Source organism: Choristoneura fumiferana, chromosome 23 (genome assembly GCF_025370935.1).
Source record: "Choristoneura fumiferana chromosome 23, NRCan_CFum_1, whole genome shotgun sequence".
NCBI lineage: Eukaryota > Metazoa > Arthropoda > Insecta > Lepidoptera > Tortricidae > Choristoneura > Choristoneura fumiferana.
Window position 1 is genome coordinate 293,964 of NC_133494.1, and position 16,153 is coordinate 310,116.

Below are 16,153 nucleotides of genomic sequence, written 5' to 3' on the forward strand. Positions count from 1 at the left end.
GATGTTATGGATCGCGAATGGCACCCGAACTGCATCCCCAACGGAAACGAACTGCTACCAGAAAAGTAGGTTAGGTTAGGTTATAACTGCGTCCCTAACGGAAGCAAACTGCTACCAGAATAGTAGGTTAGGTTAGGTTAGAACTGCGTCCCCAACAGAAACGAACTGCTACCAGAAAAGCAGGTTAGGTTAGGTTAGAACTGCGTCCCCAACAGAAACGAACTGCTACCAGAAAAGTTAGGTTGGCAAATGATGATTAGGACAAACATTACATTAGGACATACGATGTTATGGATCGCGAATGGCACCCGAACTGCGTCCTCTACGAAAACGAACTGCTACCAGAAAAGTAGGTTAGGTTAGGTTAGAACTGCGTCCCAACAGAAACGAACTGCTACCAGAAAAGCAGGTTAGGTTAGGTTAGAACTGCGTCCCCAACAGAAACGAACTGCTACCAGAAAAGCAGGTTAGGTTAGGTTAGAACTGCGTCCCCAACAGAAACGAACTGCTACCAGAAAAGCAGGTTAGGTTAGGTTAGAACTGCGTCCCCAACAGAAACGAACTGCTACCAGAAAAGCAGGTTAGGTTAGGTTAGAACTGCGTCCCCAACGGAAACAAACTGCTACCAGAAAAGTAGGTTAGGTTAGATTAGAACTGCGTCCCCAACAGAAACGAACTGCTACCAGAAAAGTTAGGTTGGCAAATGATGATTAGGACAAACATTACATTAGGACATACGATGTTATGGATCGCGAATGGCACCCGAACTGCATCCCCTACGAAAACGAACTGCTACCTACCAGAAAAGTAGGTTAGGTTAGGTTAGAACTGCATCCCTAACTTAGTGGGGGTTGCACCAGCTAATTTTGACGGGCCGGTCAAAGTAACCCAATGGCTGACTATGTAAATATATTTCCATACGATCTAAGTAAGTAAGGTTAAAGTATATTTAATGACAAATAGTGTTTAGGGCAAACGTCGTTATGGCAAGAGATCATTATGACCAAAGTTATTAGGAAAAATACAATTAGGACAAAAGACATTAGGGATTCCAATATAGACCCATGATTATGGCATTCACTATTAGGATATATGAACATTAGTACTAAAGACGATAGTGCACATAAGTATTAGGACATACAATACTAGGGTAAAAAAAGTAATGGCATTTACATTAGGGAATACGTTGTTATGGCCAGAGATCATTATGACCAAAGTTATTAGGGAACATACAATCAGGACAAAAGATATTAGGGATTCCAATATAGACCCGTATCTATATCAGACTATATCTGTGCAACCAACGCTAGCGCGCACAGAATACAAACAGAATAAATACTTAGGTAAGGTAATGCGTGTGAGTGAACCTCCCAAGCTCATCAAGTCATCATCAGACCACAGATTATCTGTCCATAGAATTCGGTTATCGCTATTCCGCGGGAATGCTATTTTCCGGGATAAAAACTACTCTACTAAGTATTTATATCCTTCCCCGGGACCTAAACTATAATGTACATACCTACCGAATTTCATCTAAATCGGTTCAGCGGTTTAGACGTGATGAGTAATAAACAAACAAACAGACTTACAAAATTTCACATTTATAATATTAAGTGGGATTCTGTGCCACAGAGCGAAGTCTGTCATCCGACCTTGGCGTCCTTGGTGCTTCATAGCCCGGCAATAACTGCAGCGCCACGGAAGCCACGGCCACGGCCACGCGCCGCTTCCGGCGCGGGCACGGGACGCGGAAATTGCACACTTGCATGCCGAGTGCACTGTGGGAAGCGGCGGGGACGATTACAATGACACGGGAAGGGAACACATCATGGGAAATATGGGAACCTTATCGATTTCATTCTAAATAGTATTTCCCTATAGGGTGGGTGTAGGTATAATATTATTTAATCCGGATAAAATTTAACTCAGCAAAGGTACGGCCGGCCGTTTCCGTTTTAGCATAGACACAAGATGCTTTCGAATACCTACTTACTTTGATTTGCATGACTGCCATCTCTAACAGGTCGCATTTCTTAGCCGAATCTCGTGGAATTTTGTGAATAATGCCCTTAAGTGTTAGTTTTCAGTTACAAAATACGTCTCGATCGCGTCAACCGTAACGTAACCGTAACCGAAAACTTAAACTTTTCGTAATAAGTCAAAGTCAAAATATCTTTATTCAATTTAGGTTATAACAAGCACTTATGAATGTCAAAAAAAAATCTACCACCGGTTCGGAAAAACCTCTGCTGAGAAGAATCCGGCAAGAAACTCAACGAGGTATGTATTTTTTTTTAAACAGATTTACAATATTATTAAATGATATGTATACATCACAAGTATTTAATAAGTACAACTTTATTTTTAACACAGTAGGTTCGCTATTTGAAGGGATCGCTAATGCGGATCGGAATTATTTCCAAATATCCCGTCCATGATATAATCATTAACTTTATAATACGCCTTTGATATTAATGTCTTCTTGAGATCTGAATTTTGTATCCGTTTCATTTATAATATTTTTTGGAATTTTATTATAAAAACGTATGAAATTTCCCAGAAAAGACTTTTTGGTTTTAGCCAGTCTGTAAGATGGAACTTTAAGCTTCCCTGTGTTTCTAGTAGCCTTTGGCTTATCGAACCAATGGCTACGGAACCCTATTTTTGGACGTGTCCGACACGCTCTTGGCCGGTTTTTCATACAAATTAAATACTGCTATCAATGTACGCCATCCTAGAACACAACTAAAGTCGCCTGTCACTGTCTCGCTAAAAACATCAAGCATTTTGCTTTACATTGCTTCTTCGAATAAATTTAAGTGTAATAAAATAAAAATAAAACTAATTATTTTTAAAAGTCGCTGAACTAATATTGTTTAGTTTGAGGAGATTTATCTATGTTTTAATTATTTGCTCATATTACAGGCCACACCCGGTATAAAAAATATTTATGGCAAAGTTGGGGTAAATATGTATGGTACTGGGGGTGGTAAAGTTATAAACATAAAATGCTGTGGTTACCTATGTAGTTTCTTGCAAGGCTTGCAATTAACAGAAAAAGATACTTACCTACTTATATCGTTAAAAACTGTTATATTTTTTATGACGCCTCTCTTGGGTGCGTTCTTAGGTACCATCAGCCAAATAAGTGGTCTACCAATTTTTAAACAAGTTCCTATCAAATGAATATGTCGCTAAAGTCGAACTTGCCAATAGACGTGTATGTCAACTTGAGTTGACATACACGTCTATTGTCATTATTGTTTAATGACATGCAAACGATTATCAGCTTTTTAAAATACCTATGTTACCTACCTAATATCTTTAAACGACCAATTCTTATTATGTATCAATATCTATTCTTATTATTTTGGGGATCTCGGAAACGGCAGAAATAGTTTTGATGAAATTTGCTATGAAGGGGTTTTCTGGGAAAACAATCAATTTAAGTTTGACTTTTAGTCCGATCGAGGCTCGGTCGCCCAGCCCAGCAGGGCTACTATGAAATTCGGAAATCGAAGTTCGTATCGTACCGTCCCGCTGATGCTAAGTAATGTTATTTCATACGAGAGCGAGAGGGACGATACAAACTTCGTTTTACGAATTTCTTAGTAGGTAGCCCTACAGGTAATCTACACATTACTCTACATAAGGTTATTTAGGTATACTTACCTAGTTTTGCTTAGATGGCATATTAGATACACCACGTTATTTGTGATTTTATAACCACTCAACCATTGCAGTGCGCTTCATATAATTATAGGCAGTAATGCATACACTAGACGTAAGGCAACTCTATAATACTAACTACTAACTGTAATTACTTTATTTTCATTTTGATTGTGATTATGTAATTTAAAATATTGTTGTCTTGTTAATATGAAGCCTTGAATTTTGAAATAAATATTATTATTATTATTATTTATAATGATTTTATTAATTCTGTGGCCAAGTGTTTGTCATACCTAAACACCGCATTCCCGTGTTGAAACAAAAAAATAGGTAGATCAGAAAAAGGGCTTATACTTTCTTAAAAGGCCGGCAACGGACCAATCGACTCTTCTTGAGTAGTTGGTACTCATGAGCAGTGGTGATCACTTCCCATCAGATGACCCCCTTGCTCGTTTTCCTCCCTGTCACAATAAAAAAAGGCGGATTAGTTTGTTTTGGCTACAGTGTCGGTACCTAGCTATCTTCCGTTCCATACCTAGGTTACCATTCAAGAGTGTAGGTATGCAGTGCGCCCCTTTTACCTAACAGCATCGTCGCGAACGGAACTTTAAAAAATTGTAAAAAGTTGCGAAAGAGAGCTCTTCAAACATTCAGGAGGTTCAGGCAGAATGAGTCCTTTGTTTGAAGCGCCCTCCGCGCCCCCCGCGCCCCCCGCGGCCACCGCTGCATCGCGCCCTGCAAGTATCACCCCATGCATATTCATCTCGCCGTGCAACCTTTGTTTATAATCTCTCCCCCCCGCCGCGCGTCCTCCCCCGCCGACACCAGGGCCCGCTTGGCAACAGTCAAAATCAGCTGGAGTCATTGCGCAAGGCCACCATTTGCCGGTAACTGCATCTCTTTTGCACTCGCGTCATACGGATCACGCGTCACATTCTAACCTTTCGGTGGTACAGACACGCCTCGGTCGGCTCTTTGTTTGTGAATCACTTGTAGATTCACAGAATATGCTGTGGAACTGTCGTTATAACATAGAACGTATATTTTTGTGATATTTTTACAAGTTTCCTAAAGGTGAAATGGTGTTTTATTCGATATATCCCGCGAAAGGCTTGTTAGCCGGTGAGCAGGCGGTGTCTGTGCGCGGGGAGGGGGGCGGCCAGCTGTTGGGATCGATGCGCACTCGCTCCCCCGCCCCCCGGCCCGCGCCCTCGCCGCGCCCTTCACGTTGGTACCACACTGATTTGATTACAATTACATTGTAGGACACACAATAACCGTTCCGTGATGCTGAGCTGACTAGCGGCAATACAAACATACCATGGTTTGCAAACGATCATATTTTATTTACCTACCATCAATCTCTTTGCTACTAGGTAGTTTAGTTTATTGCATTTCGAAATTTGACGGTGACTCTACCTTGACCGTATTTAGCATAAATATAGGTACAATGCTTTGTTTTTCTTTCTCACTGAGTTATAACCTAACCAGGCATGAATCGAGCTCATCGGGAAATATCTAATCTATCTAATCAAGATTGAATAGCCAGTCAGGCGCCACCAACTAGTCTAGCTAAGGCACTTGATACTTGATTACAAATTTACATAAACGGAAAGCTCGGTGTAAGCCCAATTATCCCCTTTCTCCCTCGACATATTCGTATATCAATATCGATGTATATTATTTGAATCACGAGCATCTTCTGAATCAAGCCCTCGTAACTCCTACTGTTATCTATAAGCAAAGTATTTATTCTCGTGCATCTTGCGTCCATTTTCATTGCAGGAAACTATAAATAGTACAATTTGTACCTGCACCACAGTGCCAGCAAGCTGAAGCACCTGCGCTCAGATTTTACTACATTGTGGTAATACAATTAGCTATAAGTAGTTCATAAATAAAATAAATGAATGCCACGGAACAATAAAATTGACATCCAACCAAGATTCGCAGTTTTAGTTCTATCTGCCTCTACCAGGGATTGAACCCGGAACCTGTAACATTGTAATCGGTTCTCAGCACTATACCCGGTCATCCTTTTGCGATGCACCATAAGCGACATCCGTATTGCAAGTTCTCTGTAAGCGTTTGGTTCACGTTGAAGCGCTAGATACCGGGAGAGCCAATTGTGATGGCGCAGGAGTGTTTGTGGCGGTGTCCTCGGGGACGCGGAGGCTCGCCGTGCTTGCATCTGCGACTGGAGTGTGATTAATTGCGGGGCAATGGAGCCGGCGGCCGTCCGGCGTGATTTATGTGCGGCCGCGCCGCGCCGGACGCAGCGCCAGCTGGCGACAACGGCCGGACCGGGCCAGAGACAACTCTGACTGCTAATGAATGACATAAAACACAGCTTCATTAACCCCAGGCAGGCGTGCTAGTATTTTAAGTGTTGTTGTAGTTACAGTCGTCGGTGATGAAAGAGCTACATAGATTTTAGGTTTCGAGTACTGCACGCAGATGTATTCCGGCGGGCCACGCCCGTGGAGCAGGAGCCGATGGAGGCCGTGCCGTCGGCAAACACAATCTGCAAACACGCGAAAAACTCAATCAAGCCTCGATGAGTTAATTAACCGGGATTGAATTGAATTGTCGTCCCGCGTCACCCGGAGAGCCCTAAACGGTGGCCCTACGTGTCGGGCGACAGATATTTTTTAATAATTAAATCGGAAATGGGAGGCGCGACGCTCGGGCGCCTGCCTCAGAGGTCATTTGCGAAAAAGTTGGTTTTGATAGGACATTTTGGCAGCTTATTTTGTTGGGCGCCTGCTAATAAAATATTTACATTTATATTCGCAACACCTGCAACTTTGTAATAAAATGTAGAGTCTACACACTTCAATGTATCTACCTGCTATATATTGTGAGATATCTAACTAAATTAATGAGTTAGGTTAGATCACTCCTCCGAGGACCCTTGTCGCAAATGGGTCGCGCGCGGTCCCGGCGTGCCAGCCGGCACCGACAGCTTTCTTCTCGAAACCATTATCTGATTTACGGCAGAGCTGCGTACGAATGATTCGCGAGAGCTCGGCAAATAGCGGCGTCAGCGTGTGTTTGCTCGGGAGGCGTAATTGCGGCTTCCGTCGTCCATTACGCGAAGAGTCGTCGTGCAAATAACATGTTCGTTACTCGCCGCCTGAACAAACAGCTGCGTGTAAATGCGCTATTTGCCGATACCGGCGGAGTGCCGGCGAGGCCCTCGACGGCTGGACGGCGCTCCGTGGTTATTTACGGCGTCCTGCGGAAGGGCGCAGCAGCTTCCGCGCCATTTCGCGCGGACGCGGCCCTTAAATATTTAGCGCCGGCAAGAAAACATAAAAAGCGCGGTGCGTGGCGGCGGAAATGAAACTTCCTGAGGAAGCGCCGCGACTCTCTTTATTCGTCGGCCGCCAGCGCTGGGCCCGAGTAACGTAATGGAAAAAGTTGCCGAAAAACATATTAATAAATTTCAATGCGAACTCCCTTTCGGATCGCGCTGTTTCCCTATCTTCGCGGCGCCAGTAGCCGCGGGGCCGCCTGCTGCAATCAGAGCCCGCGCACCTCGTTCGTGATATCTAGTAAATCGTCTTGTATTAATTTGTCGACCCATCCTCATCCCGGCTGTCTCATAAACTGAAGCACTAAAAATGCACTTATGCTAAAATATAGCGCGAGCAGGAAAAGGTTCCGATTGATCAGCTTATTTGTAAAGGGTTCGCGAGGGTCGGCGGGCGACCCGAATGTGATTTAGGGAAAAAATTAAGTGTAATGGCGTCGCAAATAAGCCGCCGTAATGTGTGTCCGCGAGGTAAATAAAGGGACGTCCCATTAATTGCGCGGCCCATTGCGGCGATGAAATATGAAACGCTGCCCGCGGCCCGCTGCCCGGGCGCAGGTCGCCTCGCGCTACGGCCGCCGTGTGCGTGCCGTGTTATTATATATAAATGCTGGGTTTACTTTAGATATCTATACCAAACTGCACGAGGGTCGTTTTGATTTTAATCTTTCTATATGTGCAGCGATCCAAGTAGGTACTTTAAGATAGAGAGGCCTATGGTAGCTCAGAGTCATTTTATGATGATCCATATATAACACATGTGATTGTTACGAGTATGAGTGTATATAAAAACCGACCAAGAGCATGTCGGATACGCCCAAGATAGGCTTACGTAGCCATTACGAAAAAACCTAGTAATATTTTTCTAAGAATTTTGCATTTTGTAGGTTGAAATCTTCCAAGTTTAGCTATATTTTATACCTTAGGCTGCTATTTACTCAACTACTTAACTACTAATAATTCTCAAGCAAACATAACCGTTATAGTTTTCCTTGTAGGTAAATTTGATATGTTTACTACCATTATGATTTTTTTTTAAATTTTAAACCAGTAGTTTAGGTTTTAGAGGAGGGGGAGAGGGACGCTCGATTTAGATGATTTGAACTTTAAAGTAAAATATTTCGCAAACAGATCACTAAATCGAAAAATCCAACGATACCCTGTGGGGTATCGTGTGCGTACAGTGTGCTGTAGGGTTGGATGGATGAGAACAAAGATCACCCCCACTTTACGTCTGCTGCTATTTACTGTTAAACTACTGTTATAGTTTTCCGTGTAAGTTTTATACCTACTACCATCCTGATTTTTTTCAAATTTTTCTATCCACCGGTTTAGATTTTAGAGGGGGGGGGGACGCTCGATTTTAATGAAAACACACGAGCGCTACATGGGCCAAAGACGCCGCTGTACTATGTCTAATGCACAGACTACTAAGAGATACTAACGTAATGTTTTGCCATCGTAATTTGTCGGGAAAGTTCGTACATATTTATGTTGCTAACTCAACTAGCTTACTGAACTTTACCGAAGATAATTGAGATAAATACGAACTTATGCGACGAATTACGATGGAAAAACATTATTCAATAGATCTGTATTCTACCACGAACTTGTACTATTACTTATTCTGTGCCACGAAGCATTTTCGTAATAGGTACCTACTTGGGTTAAAGAACATTTTAGTGTAGCTGTTGCCATAATATGGTACAGTCAGCAAAAAAATATACATACGTTGAAGTGCCACAAATATGTAAACAGGACTTATTCCTGAACATTAAGGTCGTGTATACATAATTTTTTGCACTTTGGCTGTATTCATATCTTTGTTGCTGACTATACCTAATCTGTCCCGAGTTACTTTTTAAAAGTATGATTTCATGAGGTAATCTACTAAAAGTTAGGAGTTGTGACAGCTTTAAGACAATTCCTTCGTGGCCCATCTCCTAAGCATGCTACATTGTAAACATTTTTCTAACAAAGTGTGTCACTGATGTCTCCCACTGACCCACGTACGTAGACGATGTTTCTTCTTTCCTGAAGTCCTGTGTGTAAACATCGTTCATAAATCTTCTTTTTTTTAGATTCTTCTAACGACGATTTGTAATTTACCTTTCAATGTTTAAGATGTATTTATTTACGTTACACATTCTTCTTTGGGTCACCAACAAATTTTAACTCAATAGTTCAGTACTTTCGGAAGAAAATGACTGTGACAGACGGATAGACAGACAGACATACGAGTGATCCTATAACCGTTCTGTTTTTTTTTTACTTTCGAGGCATGGAGTGGACCCTCAAAATTTTGTAAATCTGTTTTGCTTAAACATCGCTCTCATAACATTTACATTATCTACGTGTATAGTTGTGAAAATTACCTACATAGAGCGGTATTTTTCTCCTGTTGTTTTAACACTTCAGACTCAACGACGTTTCCTGGTTTTAAAAATCACCCGCTCCCCGTATGTACTACTTCAAACAACGCTATAAAAAAATGGTACTTGCCAAGTACAGTCGAGTTCATAAACTTGTGAACAAAAATTTTATCAAAAATATCTGAACACGACTCTATTGTTAACGTGTTCACATGTTTATGGTCAAGTTTTTGCTCTAGCTGTTCTAACTCGACTGTATATACTACTAGCTGTAAGGGCAAGCTAACCAAAGCATGCTAAAGCCTTCGGCTATAACAGGGCAGGTTTTGAGTGAGTATAGTCTGAAAGTAATATTACGAATACACAGATGTCCTAAAAAAAACTGATTATAAGTGGGTTCGATTCGATCCTTGCCTCGGCGTCAAGATGGGTGGGTCAAATAGGAACGCGATCTTCAGTATTTAGTACTTAGTAATGTCATGAGAATGTCATTAATTAATATTAAGTATTGTACGCTTTGTAACGAACGTTTCGGTTCGGGAATTCATCCACGAAAGCAATCGACTGTAATATTGTAATGATCGCTCGTGCACGAATTTTACCACGTTTCGTAACGTGTTTATATGCTCGGTATTCTAACGAAAGCGGCGTATTAGTACGCGTATTATGTAAACAATAAGACAATGCATCGATCGGCGATAACTGCTTTATAACAGATTATCGGTGTTTAATTAATGCGAGAGCGCAAACAGCGGGAGCGGCCCGGTGCGGCGTGAATAAAGCGAAGCGAGGCTGCGGGCGGGCGCCGGGCGCGGCGGCGGCGGGCGGCCGGGGCCGGGGGCGCGCGCGCGGCCGTCAGTCCGCGCCGGCCCCGCCAGCATGGAGCAGCTCATCGCCGCCGTGCGCTGCTACCCGTGCCTCTGGAACACCACCGCCATCGAGTACCGCGACCAGGAGCTCAAGGACGCCGCCTGGGCGGAGGTCATGAAGGAGACCAACCTGTCCTCGGGTGAGTGCCGTGTGCGTGTGCGTGTGCCCGACTGTGGCCGTGTTCGCAACGCCGACTAGAGAGAGCCCCGCTCGCTCGCGCGGCCGCGGGCTGGCGCGTGGCGCCGCTCGCGCGCGTGTGTGCGTGCTGCCGGTGCCGCGCACGCACACAGCGCCGCCGCCGAGCGCCGCCGAGCGCGCCCGAGGCCGCCCGCCCCGCCACCCGCCGCCGCCGCACATTGTATGCAAATGCAACGCGGGGCGGGAGCGGGACGGGCTATTTTTATAATTTTATGCATTTTTGTTGCTCGCACGGGGACGGCTGAGCCATATACCTGAGCGTATACCTTATTAGTTATTACCTATGTGTATGAAAGGATGTAATATAGATTATGATATTTATTAGTGCATCAAAAATTAAGCGTACAAGAGCCCGACAGCCGTAAAATAAAACTTGAAATAAAAACTAATAACAAAGAAATATGTGAAGTACCTACATATGCACTCTAGATAGAACTCATTATGTAGGTCACTTCAACTGCAACAGCCGGGGGCCGGAACCCATGAGGCATTTTAAACTGCTCAGGATTTTTACTTGTTTTTACCCGACTGCCCGACCGAAGGAGAGTTATTACTTTTTATTTATAGTTTGTAAGGCCGTCGGGTTTTTTTTTAGAATCATCATCTCCTTCATTGGTATAGTACGAGTATAACCCACTGCTGAGCACAGGCTTCTCTCAGAAAATCAGCGAAATTAATGGTAGGTGCCTTGTAGGTGCGGACTCTTGGACCTATGGTCTTACTTAGTAAGATACATGTATTTACTAACTATTCAAAATTGATCGATTATTTTTATTTGTTTAACTAGGTGGTATAGATTGCAAGACAAGTAGGTAAGGTAGTAAGGGTAGGTGGATAGGGTAGGTAGGTAAGTGGGTAGGTTTTGTGTACCTGTTTTCTGTATCGCTTAATATTTCTGGTGTACAATAAAGAGTCATTGTATTGTTTTGTATTGTAGGTACTTCCACCTGATAGTTTGAATATTCTCAATTCTTTCTTTCTCAATTATTTTTCCTTATAAGCTATAATCTCGGAGTCCGCTTAAAAGCAATGCAATGTTCCTTTATCTTATCGATCACACTTAATGCGTTTATACTTTTATTGACACATTCACAAGGTGTTTTTAAGTGCTATCGGAATATCGGGTTAGTCTTTTTTTCTTTTTAATGTCATGGGACAATTGACGCCTATTGACCTAGTCCCAAATTAAGCAAAGCTTCTTCTAATCTATGGGTATTAAATAGGCAGCAAATAAACAAACATACTTATGCAGAGAGCGGAATTTTCATGTAATTTTTGACTTGTCATAGTGATTTATCGACTTCCGATATGATATTATATCCGATAGGTATACAAACTAAGGTACTAAAGTATATTAGAAGTAGAGGTAAACAATAGGCGGCCTTAAGCTAGCGCGATCTCTCCCAATTAACTTTCGAGCAGTTGAAAATGTGAAATAGACAGACATGCAATGAATAGCGAATGAATAACAATATCTGATTTAATAATTTCAGTTCAGTTTTTTTTTTCAATTTTAATGTTGAAATTCTTCTGTTGTAAATGTTAACAACTGTTCCATTAATATCTCAATAAAAGAAATGTTTTTTTTTTCATGTTTTTCGGTTTCACACTACTTCTTTTACAGTCAAATATCCATTTGTAGCGGAAAAAGCGCTCTACATAACATGATAAGTTTACGACAATCTAATTTAAAACCAATATATCGACATCATTTAGGTAGAGTTGATAAGTGAGAAGTCATTATGACAGGCCACAAAATGCTATGAAAACTACGCTCTATGCTTATGTTTATATAATCACATTTTATTATGTTTTACTCAAAAAGTTGACTTATTATTTTCCTTACAAAATTAATTAGCACGCAACGTGGCAGCTGTCACAGAACGTCTCTCATATATCTCATATCAAATTATTGTACGCATTACATTGCTGCTCGAAAACATTTCAAAAATTAATTACGCTCTGGTATTTCATTTTAAATTAACAATTTGTTTTGATATCGGTTCACAGGTTTGAGGTAGTATCAAAAATACACGCTGTAGAATACCAAGGACAGACCAAGAGGCAGACAGATATTGGCGTCAAGCTTATAACACCCTTCTTTTTGTGTCAGGGGTTGTGTGAGGGGGGGGGGGGGTAGGCGTAAGAAAAGTGAAAGTTTAAAAACATGCCTGGCGAAGAACGTATCGCATCGAGAGACGATTCAGTTCCACCTAGAATAGTCAAGCTAGATCTCTTAGAAATCTAGAACACTTTACGTTACTATTCTGTCGTAGAGGGTACACCTAAAACTTAGGTGATTTGATTACTGAATTATTAATCTGCGACCAGATTGGGTTTCCCGTTGTTATATTTTCGTTGCTCTATACTTAATTACAAAAAATATGTCACAATTTCAAAAACATTTTTAAACCACGCGTTTCAATGCGTGCGTGTAAAAAAATAATAACTTCATCCCTCAGTTTTATACATGGGGTGTCGTGCTACCCCTAAATTATTTATTTTCATTCTTTCTCTGTTCACTTTTGTGGCGGTATTTGTTTTTATAAAAGCAAAAATAATTCGTTTGAAGCAAAATACGGACAGAAGAGTAGAACTAACTTGCCGGTCCCCGGAGATGTGGGTTAAGCCCACAAAAGCGGTTGCAATATACAGTTGATGGTTGTATGTATGTATTTAATTTCAAACTAAACGGTTCTTATTTTAGCTCTATGAACTTATTATAATTACGAATTCTGTTCATAATCACTCTGCTCTGTTTGTTATTGTGTTGTCTGAAAGAGACCTCTTTTAAATGATAAAACCGTCAATTTTCAGCCCTGGATTCTGTCTATTTTGTAAATTTACTGCAGGTACCTACACTGCTTTCTAAGCAGCTTCGATTGTGGCGTACTAAGGGGAGGCCTTTGTCCAGCAGTGGACCGTCCATTGTCGACGTCTTCCGGCTGATGATGGTGATGATGATTACCTACTGCTTTGTGGTGTTCAGATCAATGAAGAATATTTGAATTTCAAATTGTGTTCATATTTTGGTACAGATAATTATTGATTGGCTGAATATAAGTACACTGCCCTTGTAAAGAGCGCCTAAAGCAGGGTTTCTTAAACTTTTTGCAGTCGCGGACCACTTTCACAATTTAAACAATTCCACGGACCCTGTAATTTTTTTTTTATTTAATCTTTCTAGTAAATAGGTTTACAGACTGACCCTTGATACATACTCTCATCTATAGACTGACCTACTGTGGACTCCTGACATACATGCTACGGACCCCACTTTAAGAAACCCTGGCCTAAAGCAACCTGCACATTGTTACAGTGAAAGATGTGAAACTAAAATGGAAGAAGCTCCGCGACTCGTACCGCGACGCGCTGAAGCGTGCGAGCGAGATGCAAGCTCGCGAGGCGCCGGCGCGCAAGAACTACCCGTGGAAGTACATGTCGGCCATGGGGTTCCTGCAGCCGCACATGTCGGCGCGCAAGCGGCCCGCCGGCGCGCCGCCGCCCGACGCCGACCCCGACAACGGGCACGACGCGCCCGACGCGCCCGACGCCGACGCGCACAACGGGCACGACGCGCCGACGACTCGCGCGCCGACCGCTCCAGCGACGACTCCTCCGACGCTGGCTCCTCGCCCAAGCGCCAGAGCTCGCAGCTCACAGTCATCGACAGGAAGCTTGACTACCTTTGCAAGGTGAGCACTGATCCTACTTCAGGTGGGAACATATTTTGTACAAGATATACGCTGTAATTATACCTTTATGGGTTCCGGAGATTTCGACGCAGTTGACTGCATCAAGCAAGATCACGGCCAGACTGAAGTAAATTGTGGACGGATGTTAATATAGTGTAGAGCGAGATCGTAGAGCGATTATTGATCGTGCATCATTAAAAATTGACAGGGATGATGATTCGTACCAGATTAGATTATACAGGTTAGGTTAGTATGTAACATAGTAACTCAGTGTGGTGGGACAGTCCTCGTGGAAACAGGATGTAACTTGCCAAATATAAATACGGAAATTCGTCGAAGAACTAAATAGCGACCACAAACCGGAAGACGACGCGTTGACAGGCCTCCCGCCAGGTGGACTGACGATATCGTGAGAGTTGCGGGAAACCGGTTGATGCAAGTGGCGAGTTGTCGTTCATTGTGGCGTTATGGGGGAGGCCTTTGTTCAGCAGTGGACGTCTTCCGGCTGATGATGATGATGATGATGATGTTGTAACTGCAATGGCTTCTACTTTTCTTTATACATATAAATTACTGCATGAGATGAGCCTTAAGTCTTTTTCCAGATTTCCCTTGCATTTTTACATTTAACAGTTTTTGAAATTACCCATTCCGTAATAAAGTAGGACGTTAAAATCCTCCATCCGAGCATTACAATGATATCTCGGTTTGTGTTTGGAAAGACGTTAAAGCTAGCAGTCGTCGACAGGCGCAGGGCAAGCGGCGCGTGTCGGAGGGCGCGTGGCGGCGCGGGCGCTCGCCGCCGGCGCCGGCGCCGGACCCGCTGGACATCTTCTTCAACAGCATGTGCCAGAGCACCAAGCGGTTCCCGTACCCCGCGCAGCTGAAGGTCAAGCGCGCGCTGTTCGAGGCGGTCATGGCGGGCGAGGAGGCGCTGCTGGCCGAGCAGCAGAGCTACGCCAGCCTGTGGGCGCGCGCCGCCAGCGCCAGCAGCAGCGACGACGCCGGCGCCGCCGCCTCCTGAGACCGCCGCGTCCGCCGCTACCAGCGCTACTGCGCGCTGTACGCATGCGGCCTGCCGCTGCAATAGAGACTGAACTGAACCCCAAGTGTTGTCTTAACTCTGATCCGATCTGTGCCGGCGGAGAAGAGAAAGAGTATTAGCAGCGGAACTCTTGCACCTAGCTTAAAATTTTACTCGAGTGACTTCTATTTTGAATTTCAGACGAGTCTCCTTCTAATAGTCTTTAATCTTCTTGTATGCCGCGGTAGTCGACGAGACTAGTGTGGGTGGGATGGCTCTATGGCCGATGGCCGCACGGTTGGATCGCCCTAGGTTTTAAGTAACAGAGCTTGCTGAGGCCAAATACAATAATTGGAATAAGCGAACTGAAAATATTTTTGACAATATATTATGGTTTCACTAGCAGCTAGTGACTAGCTAGAAGTAAGGTAAGATACCCGATTATGGCCAAGCCCGAATGTTGTTTGTATTGTGCAACTAGATTAAGTACAACCGCCATTGGTGTTTAAATTTGTGGGTACGCGGCGATATCTCTGATTAATTACCATTTATTATATTGATAAGCAGTATTGATAGAAAAATTCGTTTAAGTATTTTATACACTTTTTGGAATTGAAGATCTCAAAATTGCACCTCGATTGGAGGTTTCCTTTTAACTTTATTTTATACGTAACGGTAACTGACACTTATGTAATAAACGTTTATTACATGGTAGTTGTAATTCCATATAATTATTACTTTAGCCCATAATTTCCGTGGAACAAAGGACGGCATGAAAAGTTTGGAAATAAAGAGGAAGTAATGAATACTTGCGCAGTTTCACTCAGCCCGCCCCCGCCCCCGCCCACGCCCGTGCCCCCCGCCCGAGGGGATCTATAAATACCTACCTGTTATTGTCCAAGATATCGGTCGGTGACCTGTAGAATACCAGTTATCCTTCAATGGAATATAAGTACGAGTAGATATAGAGGTTTTGATCACAGCTTTCTAGGTAAGAAAATGATTT

General features: G+C 43.0%; 1 protein-coding gene across 2 annotated transcripts; it reads left to right on the forward strand.

The window, feature by feature from the left end:
* The first annotated feature begins 10,189 nt into the window (after window positions 1–10,189).
* LOC141440920 (uncharacterized) lies at window positions 10,190–15,955 on the forward strand. Of its 2 annotated transcripts, XM_074105515.1 has the most exons (4): window positions 10,190–10,369; window positions 13,748–13,997; window positions 14,036–14,123; window positions 14,872–15,955. In XM_074105515.1, exons 1-4 carry the CDS (start codon window positions 10,240–10,242, stop codon window positions 15,145–15,147), a joined length of 744 nt encoding a protein of 247 aa, XP_073961616.1. In that variant the 5' UTR covers window positions 10,190–10,239; the 3' UTR covers window positions 15,148–15,955. The 2 variants fall into 2 exon arrangements, with proteins under 2 accessions (XP_073961616.1, XP_073961615.1); XM_074105514.1 differs by having other exon boundaries at window positions 13,748–14,123; window positions 14,862–15,955.
* The last annotated feature ends 198 nt before the right edge of the window (window positions 15,956–16,153 follow it).